Here is a 22217-nt window from a genome sequence, read left to right on the forward strand (position 1 = left end):
GGTTCATTTTAAAAATTTGTTTTTAATGCGTTTTAAACAAAAGGCAAACTACAGCTGTATTGCTTAACCGTTGTAAACACCGCGCAACAAGGATCAGTCTACAGAATAAAAACGTCTAAAAGGCCCTTCTCACTTCTTTTCTTACATCTATTAGAGAAAAACTCAAGCTATCAACACCATTATATAGCGCATGTTGTCTAAGAGAATACAAATTGTTAACATTATGAAACGAACTTGTCATGAAACTGTTCACTATACAAACTAAGATACAGCTAAATTATTAGTCTGAATATAATTAAGAGCAATACCAAACATTCGCGGTATCATTCATTTTAACCCTCGCTCCCAGATCCTCTCAGTAATTCTCCTTACTTTCTGCCATACGATCCTTATAATTTTAAGTAAGAGAACTTGGAATTGGATCAACTAATAATACCCAAAATTGATATTTGTCTATATTCTCATCACTTGTCTTCTTGATATTGTAATGATGATATAAGGAGAAATTCTGTCTTGGTCAATCATGGGAGTTAAAGGGTTAAGCCTGCCAAGTAAATGTTACATGCAATGCCCAGTTCAATATTTCTAATACACTAAAACCGTAACTGCGCATGCACTCAGAAATTGACTTACAAAATTCATGCCATCAACTTTTACCTGAAATCTGTAATTGAAAAGAGGCCCCTGAAAAGTTACAAAGGAATTGAAATTTAAAATTGAAAATCGATGGAAATGTTCACGCCTAAGAGGACCCAAGGAAAAAAGAAATTATGCCTGGCACGCGAAGGTTTGAACGACAGTATTTCTACGCTCCTCTGGCCTACCCTTCAGGAACCTCTGAGTTTCATACTAAGTAAACAACTTAGGGACTAGCAATTTTTAACTCTTTGGGGGAGGGGGTGCTGTTTTAGAGGATTTTGGGGGGGGATTAGTCGTCGCTGACAAAGTGTAAAGGGGGGACTATAGAAATTTGGATGTCGATTAGCTGCCAGTGTGGTGGGGGGGGAGGGGGGGGAGAGGGGAGGATCATGACAATTTTACAGTGCCTAATGGGGGAATCAGGTAAATTCAATAGTGACACACCCAAAATCCTCTCACCCCTCCCCAAGCGATAAACAATGACCGGTCTCTTAGGGTCTTCGTACCTGGCCCAGATTAACGAATTTTCCTCCCTCAGCAAAGAAAAAGTAAATTAATCCTGATTGACACGAAAATTCCCCAATTTTTTTGCTCATATCCCTAAGTTGGCCCAGTCTGCGTTCACTAGTTCATGTACAATCGTAATGTAAAGCAAAGCCTGAAGAAAAAAATACCAGAAAATAAGACACCCTAACCCTAGGTCTCCAGTTCTGCAACCGCTCTCCGTAGTACCCTATGCAAAATACTCAGACTGTTATACAAACCCGGGACAGGAAGTAAAAAGGATGTTAGTGAGACGTTGCATATGAAACGAGCCACTCCTTGTTAAGGGGGGTAGAGGATATGGGTATTGGCCCTGATAAAGATCTAAGTCATGTCCTGATTTCACGAATTGGCAACCAATTGGCCTGGTTACAATATAGGTTTTGTTGATTAAAGAACCATTATTCATAACATCACTACATATATATTCAAGGCAAATGGCCGATGCTGTCTGATTATCCAAAGAAGGTCTCATTATATCAATAACGTAGCCGTACAGGTATTTCTTGTTTGCTGTGTAACTTTTGGCTTTGAACACTTATCTCCTTCCGGTGACCGTTATCTTAGCATAACATTTATTTCCATCGCTGAGCCAGTCGTAACTTCTATCTGTGCTCTTATAACTATCATCGGGCGACCCCAAGGCCCATGGGACGGTGTACGGATTATTACTTTACACGATTACCTGCTGTTTTAAGGAAAATCCATGCTAATTTTTGTAAATCTAGGACATATTTTTCTTGCATTTACAGTTCCGAGGATACAATTGATAAAGTCGTCTGAGTTAGATTATTCGAATGTCAGCTCTGATAAATTGGGGTTGCAAATTCGTATCACCCTTTTATCCACCAGATACAAAACTAATAGGTTGCTTACTTGTGATTTGATTTTGCTTCTAATCGTTTGCTCCTAGGGAAATTTCAATTGACTATACTACATAACCCTAAAGCAACAGTTATCGTCTTAAGATGATTCATTAGAAAAAAAATCAAGACAACAACCACTTAAAGGCTACCGAAAGTCTCGCTAAGAATGCAAAAAATTACGGTCAGTAATGAAACATTATTCAATTTGGCTGTAACGAAGGGTACACTCCCTTTGCGAGGAGGCGGTATGATGCATATTTAGCAAAATATGAAATAGTTATTTATCTTAAAATAGCCAACCGTTCAGAGGGAAACCGCTTTACTACAATCATCTATTTAAAGTAACCAGAAATAGTGTATAAACTTTCACGAAGCAGAATAATCAGGTTAATGTTAATGGCGGGATTACGCAAACGAGGTGTGCTGACCACGTGTACCTCCAACGTCACGTTTACGTTAAATATATATATAACAAAAACTTTCACTGTGAGAGAAGGATCGCTAGAAAGGGAGGACGAACTCCCTTTCTTAATGAAAAGTCTTACATGAAAACATACGCCTTCCATATTGATGTCAGTCTTCTGCAAAATGTCAAGTCCACGTTGCAATGCCTTCAAAAAACTTCACGTTCAGGGTTTAACTGTAGAATGAAGGATAACAGGCAGTAGAGTCACTTTTAGGTATCACAACAATAATGCTTGAGTTTAGGCAAAAAATAAAACATCATTGATCATCTCTGTTTATAACATTGCTTCATTATAATGCGCGCTCTAATTGGCTAATATTTTATGAAAAAGAAATGGATGGTTCATAGAGATGGTTCAGGCTGACATTATTGCGATTTCATCAGCACAGAAAAAGCGACTTTTCAGCGTGAAAAATGTCTCGCTATGTTATAAGAGCAGTGGACAATGTCTAGGGCATGTCCATCCAATTTGGGATGCTCTTGCATGGTTGGGAGAGCCCTTAGGTAGCTAGAGATGCTCTCATGCAGCTGCACCTCAGTTGAGCATCTCTTACGCTACCTTCGTGCTCTCTCAACTATCTGCGTGCATACCGAATTGGATGGACGCACGCTGAACATTGTCCATTCCTTAAAAAATAGAATAATAATAATTTTAGTTGTTCTTCAAGTTGTCTTTGGTTTATCCTTTGCCTTAACCCCCACTCTGATCATGACAATTTGAACATAGAAAGAAATTAGGCTGTTACAAATTTTAGTCGGAAAGTTTCTAAATGTTTTGAGATCTCTTAATGATTTCAGTCACCGCAAAAACACCATATACCATTGGTCAGAATGGTTACAATTATATAGCTCCGTTGGACTTTCGGCTTCCGTGCGTCGAATCAAAATGATTCAAACAATGACAATTTATTTCTTTGGGGTAAATCTGTTTAAAATTCAGAAAAAAAGATTCAACAGAACGATCGCAAGAAATTTTCTCACACGAGTAAACATTAAAGCCTCGACAATAACTATGAAATTCTGTAAGCTAATTTTTCAACCAAGGGCATTATTGTGTAATATACCAACCACCATAAAGAAGAGGTTTAATTGTTTCTAAAAGCACGTCTAACTTCCTTACAGGGTACGTGACCTCAAGAGACAAACAGATTAACATTTAAAAACTTCGGATTGAAAAAGAAAGTTGTACAATCATATATTTCTTCCATAACAGGCGGTTTTCCTCACTATGCTAACTTTTAAAAGCATTGATATCAAATTTCATCAACGTGAATGGTACAGTTATCAAAGTGAACGAGGATTAAGTTGCTGAAAACCGTCCATTATGAATATTTCGCAGAAAGTCAGAGCAGATGTCCATAACATTTTGTCCAGAGTTATTTCATTCTGATAGTCACATCTATAATTTTTGAACGCTTTAACTGAGCATGAGGACTCTTCGCAATGTGAATGAAGTATTCAATTAGTGAATAAACGAGTGAGTGAAGGAATCAATAAAATTTACAATGAACGAAAGACTGATTTACTGAATGAATTAATTCTTTTCTATTGAAAATTGATTAACGTACCTGCATGTATACTCCACGGATGACCCGGCGGAAGATTTCACAGGAGGAATATCTTGCTGATTATAAAATTGGTTATTTCTAAGACATCTCTCCTCGCCCTTTTTTTCCGTTCCCCAAAAAGTGGTAAACATATCCGTGGTTGAAAACGGAATGCAAAGCCATTTTTCCTGTCCCGCAGCGTCGGGTAGAGTTCCCGGAGGACACAATTTTTGGTTTGACTGTACATCATTCAAAGTCTGAGCTGTCTTATTATACCTGCATGTAGCGCCCGACGTCATTGGAGTCAGAAGAACGACTGTGCGACTATTAACTCTCGGACACCTGAACTGGAAACAAGCAACGCTGCCTGAACCCGAGGTAACGTTTTCTGGCATTCTGATGTGAAAGCCGAGAACAGTTTTGGCATCTGTATCATAGCTAGTGGCCATGAACAAAGTATTCTTGCCAGTTATTTTAACTTTGATAAAACAATATCCGCCTGTCACCTGCGAGAACCACTCAATGGGCTTAACATTCTTTTTGAGCAATGCGTATTCCGCATTGGCGTTTTGATGTGGCTTAAACACAAATTGTCTGCCCAATCCTGACCCGTTTGCATCGTTTAAGGACTTTTCACACATCTGCTTTTCACTTCCATCATCCCAGTCGTCGACGTCGTAAATCGGCCCCCTTGGATTCACCAGGGCGCTATGAAACTCAAACGATCCAATAGTCTTACCGTCGCCTTCAAATGATACAATACTACCATTAACGTGTTTTATGTAGTCTCTAATACTTTCATCAGGATCGTAATACTTGGAATCCTTTTCGGCTTGAAGGTAATAGTCCACGTCTTTCCAAATCGCCATGCAAACCACGCCTTGATTTGTAGTGCGCTGAACATATCCCTTGTTGTCTTTGCGGATGGCCGTTACAACGACGTTATCCTCTTTTGACGTGACTGTTACACGTAAGCTGACTCTCACATGTGGCCAATCAAAGTTAAGATTTTCCCTAGCTATGGAAGGTGTCACAGTTCCTGCAAGAAAGATTCTGTTGGTTCTTTTTCGTCTACGTTTGCTTCCATCTTCGAGAGAAAAATCCCCAGCCTCTCTCCACCGTCCCATCTTCCGGTCGAGCCAGTAAAGTTTGACGGAAGCATTACCTTCAGAAACGATCAAGTTAAGTTTTTCTGGATCTAGGTACACCTTCATGGGCTTTGACATAACTAGAGGTTTACCATTATCATCCTCCATATTGAGCTTAATCATACCATACGTCTCAAGGATTCCTTCTTGGCCGTCTTCACTCACGGTGGTAAAATCTCCAGGAGCTGTCAAGATGTCAGAGAGGTTACGCGGATCAGTGACACTAACTGAGGCCTTAGCATTACCCCGGAAAACTGAGCCATCCTCAGTCAGGAGGGAGTTTTCGGGAAGCTCAAGATCAGCAAAGCTATCGAGCTTACCTCCTAACGGCAAATCCAATGGTTCCGACGCGTTAAAAATGAGGGGCTTTGGTTTCTCTCGCAGTGTAACCTTATACATTGCTTTCTGTCCTTCGTATAGAACGAAAATTTTGTCTTCCTCTTCAAATTTCTTAAAAATTTGATCTTTAAAAGTCACTATCGCTCTCTTTGTATCTCGTGGAACAGAAATTGAAAACATTCCATCAACATCCGTTTTATCGACTTGTTTATCATTAAAAAACAAATCTACAAATTTCGCCGCTTTACCATCTTGACCAACAGTAACACCTTGCATTATTGTTTGTTCGTCGATACATTGGTCACAACCACAGGTTTTTATTTTGGAAAGAGTGAATGACATGAAAGCTCCACACCTCACAAGGACGTTATCAAAAGAGCGAGGCCCACAGCATTGCAGAGGCTCTGAACAAGAAGAATTAAAGGTGTCTTTCCTCTTTACACATGCAACACGCTCACATTCTCCCACGTCTAAGATTGTAATGTTTGTGCCGTTTAAAACGCAACCAGGGGGCAGCGTCTGATTTTTGGAAATAGGCGCTAAGGGGCATGAATCATCCGACCTTGCTGAAAATTTAAAAAAAATTATACATCATGAAAATGACGTGATTAATCATAAAAATGACAATTTCCTCGATTGTGATTGGTTTAAAATTCCTATTTTCCACCAATTCACTTGCCAAGTTGCTATCGGACAATTTGTTATAGGACAGTTTGTTATCCATGGGATAGTCCAATAAGCCAATCACCTTAAATGTTGCAATTTACATTAACCAATCACATTCAAAGTTGTAGTCAGTTAAATCAACCGATCACAACCTTGGTTTCAATCACCATAGAAACAGACTCCTAAATTGGGGCTTTCTTCAAAATGGAATTTTTTTCCCTTGTACAATGACAATATTCTAGAAAACAGTAGTGATTTTTAGCATTTTAAAATGACTTTTAGATGATCATTTAAACGACTTTTTAGATGAAATTGTAATTTTTATGATTAAATGGTTGCGTGGTCGTCTGATTTTGTTATCATTTCAGACCGAATTGGACTCCTCTCAGTCCTATATTACCATTATATACGCACAACATCCATTTGGCGAACAATTCCTTGCCCTCAAGTCCGTCACTTATTCATTTGTATGGAGTTCAAGATTTCTTTATTACTCAATGTGGAGTCTTGTGAAGAATTGACAGCATATAAGGTAATAAAAGTGCAGGAAATCCCACGAAAACGAGACAATTTCTTAATTAATGGGTACAATTGCTGTTTTGAAATTATTTTATACGATGTACTAAGCACAAGGGAAGGATCGAAGCTGATTTGTAGCCATGAACGCGATTATGATTAGCTGCATCATTCTAGTTTTGCAGATTTGTCAAGTAACGCACGAAGAATACTTACCCATGACTTTCAACTCCGCCACTTCAGAGAATTCGGAGCCAAACTGATTTACCACGCGACAACGGAAACTTCCACTCAGACCAGCGACGTCACTTATCTCAAGAGTGTTGTTATAATTGTACAACTCTTTGTCGATGACGTTGTTCTCCTTAAACCTAAAGTGATAAAAAAGCGTCACAGAGAAGCGTTACTCCAATTTTCTATGAGAAAACACCGTTTTACGTTTACGAAAATTTCGCTTTGGGAATATCAAATTTCTGCTTCCCATAATTTAGAAACAAAAACCTGTCAACAAGTGCGTCATTGATCATGGAGTTGACGTCCCCTATAAATGATCCCTCAAGACGTTTGTTATTTCATTATGGGTGAATAAAGAAAATACTGAGCATTGAGTCCTGCTTTAAACTAATTGATTATTTTTAAGCCTAAAATGGAAATCCACAGAATGAACACTCAGTGAGTCTTGGCGAATTCTTTAACTCAATATTTGAACTGGGTTTTAATTTTTGGACAAAATGGAATGCCAACTACACTGGAAGGCAAGAAATTGGCTTGTAGAGGGCTTTTGTGAAATAATCGTTGTTGCCATCAACAACAGCGTAGATGAATCCTTTCTGTCAGCCTCGCGAGATTCTATCCGCTCAATATTGGAGCTTTTCAAGGGCTTAGATTAATTCATTCTTACTCGATAAAGCTTTAAACTCGTGGCTCACATTTCGCCTAGTTAGCTATTGTTTTTTTTAAGGAATACGTATAAGCGATGGCTTGTTTTTCTCCAATCCTGTCATAGTTTTGATTACTTGGTAACAGGACCTCGTGTTGTCCAATTCGGTCGCTAATCATACTCGTGATAACAAATCGGACTCCCGCTTCGCGGTTTTCCGATTTTGTTGATAACTCGTATGATTACAGACCGAATTGGATCCAACTTAGACCTATTGTCATGGTTACCGGTCACCTCGCCACCAAGCAGACTCGCCACCAGCGAACTCGCCACCAAGGAACGATCTCGCCACCAACGTACTCGCCACCAAGCGAAGTCTTCTCGCCACCAACCACCAATAAAGAGATAAACTAGAATAAAGTAGTCGAGGAGAGTAGGATGTTCGAACGAGCACAATTCAAATCGGCCGATACGTTTGTGCGCTTGTCTGTATTTAAATTATGACCTTCAGCGACGTGTTAGATGTGTTCCGTTCCTAACTCATTGACATCGAAACGTATCGTGTTTGTCTTTTGCACGTAAGCGAGGAGAAATTGCAAAACTCGATGCGAGGAATAAAAACTTACTTGAGATAAAATGAAACTTCATGGGAAGAAATAAGTGATGAAATGAAACTCGATAGCAGTTGTATTAAAACTAAATAAAACAACATACGTTTATAAAGTTTGAGTACAGACAAGCGAACAAACTTATCGGTTTCGAACGTGCTTTCGACAACATACGTTTATAAAGTTTGAGTACAGACTTATCAGCCGAACATCCTACTGTCCTCGACTAATCTCTTTATTGGTGGTTGGTGGCGAGAAGACTTCGCTTGGTGGCGAGTACGCTGGTGGCGAGATCGTTCCTTGGTGGCGAGTTCGCTGGTGGCGAGTCTGCTTGGTGGCGAGTCTGCTTGGTGGCGAGTCTGCTTGGTGGCGAGGTGACTGGATACCATTGTCATCATGTATTCAACGGTATCCAGTTACCTCGCCACCAAGCAGACTCGCCACCAGCGAACTCGCCACCAAGGAACGATCTCGCCACCAACGTACTCGCCACCAAGCGAAGTCTTCTCTCCTACTCTCCTCGACTACTTTATTCTAGTTTATCTCTTTATTGGTGGTTGGTGGCGAGAAGACTTCGCTTGGTGGCGAGTACGTTGGTGGCGAGATCGTTCCTTGGTGGCGAGTTCGCTGGTGGCGAGTCTCCCTGGTGGCGAGGTAACCGGTAACCACGAGAATAAAGGAAAATATCTATTAGGGGATTATTAGTTGATCCAATAGCAAAATCTCAGAGCGAACATCATGAGTATTTGTAGATAGAACTAATAGAGATAGTAAGTTATGAGCTCGGTAAAGAATTAAGAAAGATGTTTTTCATCTTGTCACGAGCGTGGGGTAAAGAAAAATTCTGAGTCCCCATGAGGAATCGAAGCTCAGACCTTCGGATTCCGCGCTCCAATGCTCTACCACTAAGCCACAGAGACTCTACGGTGAGCGAGGTCTATTACGAAGTTCATATGACGCGCGTCCTGCATACTGCGTAATGTTTGTAGGTAGAAATAATAGAGATGGTAAGTTATGAGCTCGGTAAAAAATTAAGAAAGAGGTTTTTTCGCGCTCACCGTAGAGTCTCATTGGCTTATGATTTTTATCCTCCTTTAGTAAGGATATTAGTCAGCGTACACATTTAAGCTGCTCACTGTAAGTGTTTTTAGTATTGATAAATGTTTGAACAAGGATATAATTAAAGATTCACAGTGTCAGTGATATTCAAGATTCATTTAAAGCATGCACAAGCCTTAACACTCAGTTTTCTTAAAGCTGGAAAGCAGTGTCAGACGATTTTACAAATACTCGAGGGCACAATCGCCTGAACTATAATTTGAAAACATCAATAGCCAACAAACTGCACAGTGGTTTAAAGGCTATGTTATAAGGAATTGGATTGTTTTGAGCCAATCTTCAAGAAGTAGTTTACTTACCACTCAATTTCCGGTGGAGGATTCCCTTTTCCATCACAACAAAATGTAACAGCCTGACCAGGCATGCGTATTTTACTTTTAGGATGAACAGTAACAAATGGTGGGACTGCATAAAAAAGTAATGTATTTTTTAAATACCCGTTGGATAAAACTGAATTTTGCTAATTTTCTAACTTTTAGAGACTATTTCTAGTACATGTAAAGTGCAGTCTTTTATCCTTTTGCCCTTCAGTCCCTCCTTTGATCAGCCACTCCTCCATTCATTCAGTAATATATTCAATTTATTCTTTCATTCAGTCGTTCAGTCAGCCAGCCAGTCAGTCAGTCAGTCAACTAGTAAGCCAGTCAGCCAGCCAGTCAGTCAGTTAATCAGCCAGCCAGTCAGTCAATCAGCCAGTCAACTAGTCAGTCAGTCTATCAGTCAACTAGTCAGCCAGTCATTCAGTCAATCATTGGGTCAGTCAATCAGTCAATCAGCCAGCCAATCAGTCAGTCAGGCAGTCAACTAGTCAGTCAGTCAGCCAGTCAGCCTGTCAGTCAGTCAGCTAGTCAGTCGGTCAATCAGTAAGTAAGTCAGTCAATCAGTAAGTCAGTCAGTCAGTCAGTCTTTCCATTAGTCAGCCAGTCAATCAGTCCTTCCATCAGTCAATTAGCTGGTCAGCTAATTAGACAGTCAGTCATTGAAATGAATAAAGGGGGTAGGTTTCTAAAGAAACTGTGGTGCTGTGTCGGTGGGAGAGTAGTGAGCAAGTAATTGAGTGTTAACAACTGAGTTGAAAACGTAAATTGGTCATCGTAAAGAGTTAAAAGGCTGACGTTTCGAGCGTTAGCCCTTCGTCAGAGCGATTGAGAATCCACTCGCTCTGACGAAGGACTAACACTCGAAACCTCAGCCTTTTAACTCTTTACGGTGGCCAATTTACGTTTTCAACCCTGTTGTTAACACTAAATTACCTGTTACTGTCCGTCAGTCAGCCAGTCAATAAGTCAGTCAATCAGTCAGCCAGTCGGTCAGACAGTGAATCGGCTAGCCAGTCAGTCAATCAGTCAATCAGTCAATCAGTTAGTTGGTCAGTCAGTTAGTCAGTCAGTGAATCAGTCAGCCAGGAAGTCAATCAGTCAGTCAGTTATTAACACTAAATTGCCTGTTACAGTCAGTCAGTCAGCCAGTCAACCAGTCAGTCAGTCAGTCAGTCAGTCAATCATTCAGTCAGTCATTCAGTCGGTCATTCAGTCAATCTGTCTGTCGGTCAGTCAGCCAGTAAGGCAGCCAGCCAGTCGGTCAATCAGTCAGTCAACTAGTCAGTCAGTCAGTGAGTCAATCAGTTATTTAGTCAGCCAGTCCATCACTCAGTCAATCAGTCAGTGAGTCAGTCAATCAGTCCTTCCATCAGTCAGTCAGTCAGTCAACAAGTCAGTAAGTCAGTCAATAGGTATGTCAGTGCTTTAATGAGTTAATAGCTAATTCATTCAGTCGGTCATTCAGTCAATCTGTCTGTCGGTCAGTCAGCCAGTAAGGCAGCCAGCCAGTCGGTCAATCAGTCAGTCAACTAGTCAGTCAGTCAGTGAGTCAATCAGTTATTTAGTCAGCCAGTCCATCACTCAGTCAATCAGTCAGTGAGTCAGTCAATCAGTCCTTCCATCAGTCAGTCAGTCAGTCAACAAGTCAGTAAGTCAGTCAATAGGTATGTCAGTGCTTTAATGAGTTAATAGTTGGGACCCTTAGTAGATCAGAAGGTCAACAAGTCATGTTATATGCGGGTCAGAATGCCAGTAAGTTCCAGTCTCAGCGTGTATATATTCCGCTAGTGTGTTAGGTTGTCTTTGAGTCTATGGTGTAAGAGGTCAGTAACTCTGTAAGTCTACCTGCCATTGAGTTTGAAAGTTGCCTTATGGTCTCTAATTCAGCAGGTCAGTAAATAATTCTGCTAGCCGAACGAAGTTAAATTAATTCAATTGGTGATGCGACCATCGTGGTTAGAAGGGACAGGGCTGGGACAGACAAAGAGTAAAAGGGAGATGACGGAGGATGGAGACGCAAACTCTATCGAATAATGAGATTAACTTATTTTAAATTAAAAGCAAACTATATTAAACAGACCCTGAGTTAACCACTAAAAATTTATGGCTTAGGCACATACCTGCAAACTCTAACTTTACAGTAATCGTAGCCATCGTTGGAGTCAGTACATTGGCTTTTTCCCTCACAGGAACAAACCCAGATTTTTGCAGTAGTAGTTCTTGCTCACCCGCGCAGACACCTAGAGTTGCGAAGTGTCCACTGGCGTTCGTCTGTGCAAGGATGTTATATGGTGTCTCTGCCAGTGATATGTTTACTTCTGACAGTGGCACGTTCTCTATTGTCAAAACCCGGCCGGAAAGAACGTGGTGATGGCATGTACATGCGTCACAAGCGTCATTCAGAGTTCCAATGGTGCAGTTTCTTGAACAATCTTAAGTGGTGATAAGATGAAAATTATGTCTTAATTGTAAATTGACTTAAAAATGAAAAAAATCCCACGTCTAATTGTTTTTAAGTCTGAGCATTGCCCGGCTAAAACAAAAAGCAGTGGAGCACAGCAACCAAATTTAACACAAACAAACAACAGTCTACATTCTTTGTGGTTACTTCCTTTTAATTGAATGTAGTAAATGCTATATTCAGCAAGAAATCTGCATCAAATGTTTTCTCTCTCTTTAATTGCTACATCTCAACATTAACTTGAGCATCATGATGATCTTCACATGATCACCGATCTGGCGAAGCTTTAAAACATGTAAGGGAAGGGGGGGGGGCTTATTATTGTACACCAAACCTAGCCGTCACTCAAATTTCCAAAAATGACTTTTGAGATCTTTAACAGTGTCTAAGAAGGCCATCTGACAACATCATATGATTTTACCGACAAATAACTTCATCTTATTTCACCTTAAAATAGTAAAATAGAATAATAATAGAAATTTAAATCAAACCAAGAGTAGAAAATGCGCAATCCTGATGATACAATTTATAAAAAGACTACATTTTGAAGAAGCGGCAGGTGTTCCCCCCAATTGATCTCCCGCCTTAGAAGAAATTCATAAGGAAGCCTACAGAATCTACATTAAGAGGAACTCAGTCACTCATCCGTGACAGCATCTTAGAATGGCAAGCAATCATTTCGTAATATATTCCAAGAGAACATGCTAAGAGAACATGTCTACCTGGGCATTTCCATTCTGCACATGACACAGTCTGCGAAGATTTTCCAGCACAGGAGATAGGAGCAAAAACTGCCCCCTTATTAATGGCCACGCATGTTCTGTTACGATATCGTGAACCAGTACCACATGTTTTGGTGCAATCACTCCACGAGCTCCATCGAGACCACTTAGATTCTGAAATTGATGTAGTAATAGATTGCGAACAAAATGGGTATGAGGATGATGGCCTTATTAGTACAGGCCTGAAATTTTTTCTGGCCTTATTTCAACTACTACTCAAGTAGTGTTCATTGCTGCAAAGATAGCTTTCATATTCACATCTCTACCTGCAGTTCAGATATATGACTTTCATATATTCACTGTCGTTTATTCACCACTTCACGGGTTTATTTGGAACCAACATAATGACCAGCTCTCAGTTGGCTGGTTGTCTCTGTTGGTAGAACACTGTACCGGTATCGCAAAGGTCATGAGTTTAAATCCAGTACAGGCCTGATTTTTTTTTCAGCCTTTATTTTCCCTACTGCTCAAGTAGTGTTCATTACTGCGAAGATCGCTTTCATATTCACGGGTTTATTAGTGTTTATCATTTCCTTAATCAATACAGGAAGAAGAATGTTCAATTTAATTTATGTCCTCTTCTTTACGCAGCTGCATTTGATACAGCTTATAATATTGTAGGAGAAAGAAGGCAAAAAGGAAATGTAAAAACCAGGGACAAAATATCAATTTCAACTTAGAGAACATATGGGCAAGAGTGACTGAATGATCAACAAGTTTTTTCTTCCATTTGTTTTTTTGTTATTGTGAGACAAGCAACCGATTTCAGTGTCGTAACTAATGGTCTGTATTACGTGACTAAAGCTAGTGTCACATTTTCACAAGTGGGTGTATTATCAAAAATCTAACACCCAAAATTGCAATGAAATCATGATACATATCTTAAAATGCAAAAATCAAAAAGACCAAATTGAACAATCCATGTTTGATTGATGACGACTTACTAACTTCAGTCACAGAAATACAACCACAATTAGGAAACAATTCTTCAATACCACTTATAAGTAAAAGTATAACCTTAAAATTCTTACTTCCGATTTCCATCTCTCAGAAGAATAAAGAATTTCAGACTCACCTTTGTTGGGCGAAAGATTCGCGATGACTGTCGGGTCAGCCACACTGCTGACTGAGCGTACTTCACTCGTCGATGATATTATTGAAGAAACACTTATTCTCGTTTTCTTTGTGCTCAATGACACAATACTTGATAGCGAGGGTGTCTGAACTTTCTCAGAGACCACCGACATAGCTTTTGGTGAAGGTGTTGTATTCAACGATATCAGTGATGAGGTGGCACCTACAAAGAAATTGGAATATAAATCACAGTCCCCTTCAACTCTGGCTGCTGAACGAGTCTTTGACCCCAGAAGCACAACAAAGGCGATTACCATTGGTGACTATGTATATGTTTATTCTATATTTCCTCTCTCAGAAGAATTAATATAAGACACAAACTCTAACAGTAACAGTATCCACCCATAATATAAGTTGCAGATTGAGTTTCAGACAACAGCCCTGCAACTTAACTGAATAGGAATGACCTTAGGATATCGTGACACTTGTTTTAGCTGTATACTTCGATAAGAGAGCACCGAACGATTATCTAAATCTCTGTTTTAGTACTTCTGCCCGTAATCGTTCTGCCATATTTCAAGGCACTTGAACTCACCAAGGACAGACTGCCCTCTTGTTTTAAGAAAAATAACATACTGTACTCATTTGAATCTGACGATGCTTTTGAAAGAAAACACTTACGAAAGCAGAATGTGTCTAATAAGGGAAATTGCTACTCACAAGATGTTTAATTCAGATCTTGCCAGGAGATTAAACTAAAGAAGCTGAAATAAGGAATTTAACATTGGCGGCTACACCAAACGGTAGAGCTGCCTGCCCCTAGGTAGGAGTGTTCATTTCTAGAGCAGTCAATGAATATGTTAACAATTTCAGCTTTATTCATATGCCAAATGGCCACAAAATGTTACTTAAATAGCTCCTTGTTATGATTTGAAATTCATTTCTAAAGGAAAACATTATGGATCGTTATTGTGCGAACTGATTATAGACTTTCTGGGAAAACGTTTATGGTCTTTTACTAAATCTAAGACATCGAACAACTCTGGCAGGTTTTAGGTTTAAAACACTTGGCTGCCGTAGAAATCACGGTAAGGCTACCGTGACATTACTTGGCGACAAACCTGGTTTCTTCTTCTTTGTTGTGGTATAAGTGGCCATGGAAGATCGACTTAGTGACGTCTGATAGTGAACAGATGAAGAACCTTCGGTAGTCGGTGAAAACGACCCTTCTTGTTTCGATTTCAAAGTGTTGAAAATAGACTCTAGAATCAAAATTATAACAATAATGGCAATGATATGGTAATAATAAAAATAAGAACTAAAATAATGACAATAGTCATATCAGAAGAATGATTTGCCTTATCCCTAAGTATTTCAATAAATTTAGCAGTAATGAGGCTGTTAAACCAATGACTCTAACCTTGGAAAACAGATGTTCTAGTTGTTACACCAACAACAACTTCGGATTTAGTTCTGCTGTCTAAATCTTTACCGTTCGCTTGCTCTTGAATGTTTTCTAAAAGATAAAGATACAATGATTTTTATTACTCCTTCCTTTGGGACTGCTGAGGAGTGAAATATGGCTATCAACAAAATTTAGCGACCTCAGTTAAACAATAAAGGTTTGATCCACCTTTGGTATCAGCTGTCCTTTGATTTTATATCCTAAAGCTGAATGGACGGTAACAATCAAAATTTACCCCAAGATCCTTCGTATTAAACAAGCCAGCCGTAAGAATGTTGGATTTTTTATGTAATGAGTATGCGCTCACAATCAGAGGAACATAGATTTACATAAACAATTTGCCATCCTTAGGAAATGTCGTGGGAAATTTTAATGCTTAATTTACGAACTACTCTTTATCCAAGAAAATAAACCTTTAAACTACACACAGTCAATCTAAATCACTTAAAGCAAAACTATTTATAACTTAATTAACATTCTGTGCGTTCCACATTGTAGAGCTTTTAATCACATGCAACGAAACTTTCAAACGCATTCGTAGCATAAGGAGAACTCACAGGAATATGACTTTAGAATTTAGAAATGATGAACTAACGAGTCATCGAAACGTCATTCGAAATTATTATCGCTGATTTTGATTCTTAACAATTTGTCTAAGCCTCAATTGCTATAATTAAGATACTACTTTGTTATTTTCTTTCAGTACATTTACTGATCAAGAATTTGCATCACAATGAGCAATGAACAGATAACACAACTTACCACTGGAGCTTTCAGGTTTCCCCTTGCCTCTCATGTAAGTGGGAATCAATACAGCAAGAAGGATTCCCACCACCACTAAAATAATAGCAACCAGAAGTGCTATAAGCAAACGCCTTTTTGGACTGGAGGACTGTGACATCGCCACAATATACTTATTCTTGCGCGGATTTCTGTTCCCCGAAGGCTTCATTTCTTTCATTTTTCCTTCAAGTGGACGGGATGTAAAGAATAATAAGCATTAATGGAGTTATTCGTCTGATCACTTTCGGAAGCTCAAGGGCGTGAAGCGTTCAAGCAAAATTTCTGTACTAATAATTGCTAAAAACGGTTTCGTGATTTTTGACTTGAATTCTCTTATAGTTCGATTTTACTTTTTCTCAAAAGTACTTACCTGATATTAGAGAGGAAAGCTCTTCAAAGACACGTAAGCATCAACTCCAACAAGCGATGGAAGCAACTGTAAAATCGGGAGCAACTCTTAAGTGTTATATTTCCAAAGGAAACATACTACTGTATAATTGCTTCCGAAAAATTTAAGTCCGCTAATGCTGAAACAGTCAAAATTAACATGACTAAACATTAACTTCCTTTAGCAGTTTGATTGTTTTTAAGTCTATTAGCTGTTTTAGGTGCGTAAGCACTTTTATTGTTCTAAATAAATCCTAAAACAGGGATTAGCGAATAGGCTGTTCGAATGAGACTTCTAACTAACCTTAAGGAACGAAAAGTCTTCGGAATAAAAGTCAAGGGCAGCAACAAATTAATTAATCTGTAAGCAAATCTATGTTTGCAAACGTTTTGAATCCGTCCTAAACAAAACAAATTAGGTTTATGCTCGGATTTGATTTTAATAACCAAAAGCATCCTCTTTGGCTTACAAATAGCCTCCGCTACCGCATTCCAGCGTCACCCATGCACGATTGCCATTATCCTTGCACAAAGAAAGTATATGTTGTTATTAAAGAGGTCTATTTTTTAAACTAATCTTTCTATTTTGATGGTTTTGACGTTATGAGTATGTGCCGATTTTAAATTTGTTTTTCCTATGGTTCGTCATTCTGTCGAACAGACTCGTCCGTTCGGGTTTGATTTTAATAACCAACAACATCCTCTTTGGCTTACAAATAGCCTCCGCTACCGCATTCCAGCGTCACCCATGCACGGTTGCCATTATCCTTGCACACAAAAAAATTATATGTTGTTATTAAAGAGATCTGTTTTTAAACTAATCTTGCTATTTTGATGGTTTTGACGTTATGGGAATGTGCTAATTTTAAATTCGTTTTTCCTATGATTTTCCCAATCAAGTCCAAGCTCCAGCTGTGAGACGATCATCTTGCGAAATAACAGTCATGGCGAAACTATAAGAGTTTGTATGGGAATTTTTACGACCGCTCTTGGGAATTAAAAAAAAATACCGTCACATTCTCATCCAAGAACTTTTAATGATATTCTGATCAATGACTCTTAGTGTTTCACCATCTGAATGACTGATCATGAGTCTCTGTGTCTAATTCAGCCATAAGTACATGCTCTTAAATATCCTATCGGTAGGCATTTTTGGGCTCAGGAGAAAACTGACTATGGCAGAGTAAAGGAAACCTAAACAATTTCACAAGACAAGTGAAATGAACAACAAAGAGCTGAAAAACGACCAATACCCGAGAAATAAAACCTGAAAAAGAAACTTCCCGTTGAGGACTCTAAGCAAGGTCAGGACAAACCCAAACACGACTAGCGATGACGATTATCGTACGAGAATTAAGCCTTGTTACGACAGCAGTAGTTGGCGGTACCATGCAGATCACTTGAAAAAGTGATTTTGTTTAAACTCCAACTCTCTATACTACTTTCCAATGCGTTGGAATATTATAGGAGACAAGCGATATGATGTCACGGCATTTTTCCACTGCGTGACACTCAGAAAAACAGGGAATCAATGATGTAATACAACAGGGGGCTTTCCCGAGGAAATGAGTCATAGCATTGCTATCGTTTTGCGGTTTTATTGTTTTACAAAATCAAAGTGCGTTTAAATATTCGCATAATCAAATGAAAGAGGAAAAAATCGACATACTGTGACATTCTCGGAAAAAAGGAAGTTTGAACTTGTTTATCGTTTTTCAGGTTATAAGACAGTCGTCTGTCTTTCTGAACCAATCAGCAAGGGGCTGATGTATCTTACATAAAATCAGCTCCTGAGAAATGAAAGATATACAGATTTCTTCATGAAAAAAGGTGACATGCAATATTTACGCATGAGTTTGTTTTCACAAAACGAACGAGCTAGGCTTTGCAAGCGAAAACTAATGAGTGTACTTTGATGTTTTGTTGTTTCGACAAGAGAGTGTTGAGCCATTGAAGTCGAGCCAACAGATATTCTCGACATACCTTTATATTGTTCCCATGAAACATAACTGTAGTTGTTAATACTCTGCACATTTATGTGTCCTGATAACTGTATTATATGACTAGGAGGAATATCCTTATCATTCAATATTTGAATAATTCGTTTTCGGGCACTGTAGTTCTTAAAAGGGAGCTGTCAAGACCGGCCTTCTCAGCCATTGTTTTCATTAAACTGTTGAGTTTGTTAACACCCATTGCATTGGCTTTAAACCAACTTTTATGAGTGTTTTTTGTAGTATGATTAACACCCAGATAAAAGGGTGCATTTGGTTTAAAAACAGACTCTGCTCTCTTTTCAAAATAGAGCTTGAAAACAACAACAGGATCTCGTTCTCGCGGTAAATCTGGAGTCGCGAAAGCTTTAGGTTTGACCGGTCAGACATCACGTGGATCAGCTCAACTTCTGATGTTAGTTTGTCTTTCAATCAAAACCCAAATTTAGTTCCATCTCTCGTTAGCTGAACGTCTCCCCAGCACATTTGCCGATGCTCTCCACATCCTCGTAGAACAAAATGCAGTGAATTGAAGAGCCAGAGTGTGTTTATTAATTCTTCTCCGTTTGAAATTCGCAGAAGGTTTTTTTGGTTGAGATCGTTCAGGGCTTCTGCTGCGTTAGGTCTATTACCCTTGCCCTCCTTTTTAAGTTGCTAGTTTTTAGCTTCAAGACATTTTCTTGCGCGTTCAAAAGCAACGTCTTCGATGACAATTATGGAATATTTGCATTCTTTCAATCGTCCACTAAAACTTGAAAACAGACCTCGAAGACTTGAAGATTCAAAGTCTGCTGTCTTTTCGCTTCACACTAAGGATTAACTCGTAGATATATTCGTTCAATTTTTTGGCTTCGATGTCTTCAGGATATCTTTGCTCGTGTTTTTTTCTCAGAAATTCAATGAGTAGCTTCACATCCCTTGTCGTCTTAACTCTTGTATTTTTGTTTTGTTGCTCGATAATATAGCCGTCAATTTAGGCCTTTCTAAGGGCTAAAATCTCGTGGATTCTTGAACAGTCGTTGAAAGTACAAGTAATTTTGTACTTTTGGGACTGCTATGTAGGTTTGCACGCAAGGTTGTTGAATGAAATCAGTGGTATGTTTTGACAAGTCTCTCCTGATTAGACGAAACGCTTTACCCACGTGTGAGAAAGCCATTTCGCTTCTGTGATTGGCTATCAGGATTTTTTTAGGCGGGTTTTCTTATGGAAAAAACTATGAGTAAATCTCAGTATGTTTATAATAAACCCAGATACTAACCAGTTTATTTCATACGACAATTAAAATAGTGCTTTCCCACGGGGTGCGACACTGTTTATGAAAAAGGTATTGTAATGGCTCGGTCAAGCGTATGACAGGTTTCAAGCGGAAAAAAAAGTTGACTTATTTTTAGTAACTTTGATGACCAGATAAACACACGATGTCTGGTTAAACCAAGACGAGTACGGCAACTGCGAAAATTTTACAAGCTTTTTCGCTATACAAAAACGCATCAGGTTGTAAGTTGTCATTTATATGGTTTGATTTTTTGACCGTTGTAAGTCATCCAGCAGTGACAATGCCTTGGATACATGAAATAGACAATACTTGTGGCACTTGCATGTGGCGTGACGTTGTGGTTTTTTTTTATTTCAGTTTTGTATGTCATAATGTCCATACGCATAGCTTGTAATACCACTTTCGTGAATATATCTTTTATCATCAAAACAGCTGAGTGACACTTAATTGATTTCATAACTTCTGACTTCTAATGGTTTTCATCATATGACGTATTTGTTTGCTATTAAATAAATAGAGAATAATACATGAATACATTCCAGAATTTGGAATTTTTGATGCCAATTTATTCCCTATTGAAACAAAATGTTTATTGAGAATATCAGGAATTTCAGATGGATCAGAAGGAAGGCTGTTATGATCTTAGCGTTTTAAGCGAGTAATTTGTATTCCAGCTTTCCTTTTCCGATTAACAAGTACATTTCTACCTTCCCATGTCTTTTTTATGTAACTGATGTTGCGTTTGAAATAGTTATAGTAATAATTCTTTTTACTAATACAAGATAATGGAAGTACTTTATTTCTGTAAGGTTTCTATCTTTCCCGATCACCGGAGAATAAAAGCTCATTTTTTTATTTTTATTGCTTTCCGAATTCCCCTTGTGATCCACGGTTTTTCCAACTGTTTACTTTCAGGCTTTGATAAGGTTCGAAATGGCGCATGCTAGATCCTCGGCTTATTTAGCTTGTTATAAAAGGTAGAAGATGACTTGGAGGGATCCTTAGTAGATGGTGATGACTCCATGTGAATTCCACCAACTTGTGATAAGATTGGTATGGTTTAAAAAAAAAAGGTAGTATTTGTCATACGCAAGACTTACAAATTTTTGTTGTAGTGTGCGGTCTGAAAGGCTATCACAACAACATTCAAACTAACGTTTGAGGTAAGATATACGTGGTTTACAATGGTGTCATCAATTTCAATGAGAAGGTTAAAATAGATATAGTTGATCCAGTCAACAATCAAAATCCTATATCAGATTCTTTTTCAAAGTCGGCCTTACTTTAAATCTCTCGGTAAAAAATAAAAATTTTACAAACCGTTGCAGAAATTGTTAAATTTGAAGACACACGGGGTCGTCGGATTGTTATATCTACGTCTCACGTTATCGGCCTACTAGAGGGGGCATCCGTAACACTGGATTGGAGCTCCGGTTTGCTAGACGGAGGAACTTATTCATCATTTTTGATTATGAAATTATAAAACTATAATTTTCAACTGATTGATTAAAATAATCCACGCACACACACACACACACACACACATATATATAATGAAAAAAACTAAAACGGCGATATTTGATTTCAATCATATGGACAAGAATATCGATAAAAGTCAGTTTGATGAAACTTAATCCTTGTACTGCTTTTATCAAAAAGAAATTTGGCTATTCAGGAGAGCATACAAATATTTCAAACAATTGAATTTAATATGTAATTTGTCGTACAAAAAGACCACCAGACCACTAGTGAACTAATTAACAGAAGTCAATCCACTTGGTCTAAAATCAGCGGCTAATTCATTACATTCTCAGAAGCTGAGCATTGTGTACCTATGGTGGTCTGTAATACTTATTCTTTTTTGTTTCCTTCTTTGCTTCCAAGCTGTCAAAGTTGTCTGTTCAGTGCTCAAGTAGGGTCAAAGAAGGAAGTCCCGATTACCATTGAGCGAGCCCCACACGTAACAATGTATGACTCAATTAGTTTTTTTGTCCTCATGAAGTCGGAAATGCAAAGCTAGTCTCAAACTTTGCTTTCATTTTCTTATGCCAGTCCTTCTCAATATCATTTAAAATTAACAGCTGAGTTGATTACGTAAATTGGCCACCGTAAAGAGTTTCAAAGCTGACGTCAGTTTTGCGCGTTAGCCCTTCGTCAATTGGAACTGAGGAAAAGCTAACGCTTGGCTTGTCGAGTAGCTGTAAAGCGCTTTTCGATTGAGTGTTGTAAAACTAAAACCAAAGTACACACAATGGCCAACTAGCGGGAAGGAAAATGTTCTAAGAGCCAACGAAAATTCAAAGTTAAAACAAGCAGACTGCTCAAAGCGCGGGAAAA

At 38.7% G+C, this 22217-nt stretch overlaps 1 protein-coding gene across 3 annotated transcripts; it reads right to left on the reverse strand.

Annotated features, from left to right (window-relative positions):
- Positions 1 to 19702, reverse strand: LOC131770462 (cartilage intermediate layer protein 1-like). 3 transcript variants are annotated; one of them, XM_066166851.1, is made up of 12 exons: positions 18593 to 19702; positions 16593 to 16658; positions 16202 to 16405; positions 15395 to 15490; positions 15096 to 15236; positions 13976 to 14197; positions 12841 to 13014; positions 11778 to 12089; positions 9637 to 9742; positions 6947 to 7101; positions 4083 to 6114; positions 1 to 2688 (listed from the first exon to the last, which is right to left on the reverse strand). In XM_066166851.1, exons 3-12 carry the CDS (start codon positions 16398 to 16400, stop codon positions 2685 to 2687), a joined length of 3441 nt encoding a protein of 1146 aa, XP_066022948.1. In that variant the 5' UTR covers positions 16401 to 16405; positions 16593 to 16658; positions 18593 to 19702; the 3' UTR covers positions 1 to 2684. The 3 variants fall into 3 exon arrangements, with proteins under 3 accessions (XP_066022948.1, XP_066022947.1, XP_066022946.1); XM_066166850.1 differs by lacking the exon at positions 18593 to 19702 and adding an exon at positions 16914 to 17028; XM_066166849.1 differs by lacking the exon at positions 18593 to 19702 and having other exon boundaries at positions 16593 to 16761.
- Between the last annotated feature and the right edge of the window lie 2515 nt (positions 19703 to 22217).

The sequence above is a fragment of the Pocillopora verrucosa genome, chromosome 5, assembly GCF_036669915.1.
Source record: "Pocillopora verrucosa isolate sample1 chromosome 5, ASM3666991v2, whole genome shotgun sequence".
NCBI classification, from domain to species: domain Eukaryota; kingdom Metazoa; phylum Cnidaria; class Anthozoa; order Scleractinia; family Pocilloporidae; genus Pocillopora; species Pocillopora verrucosa.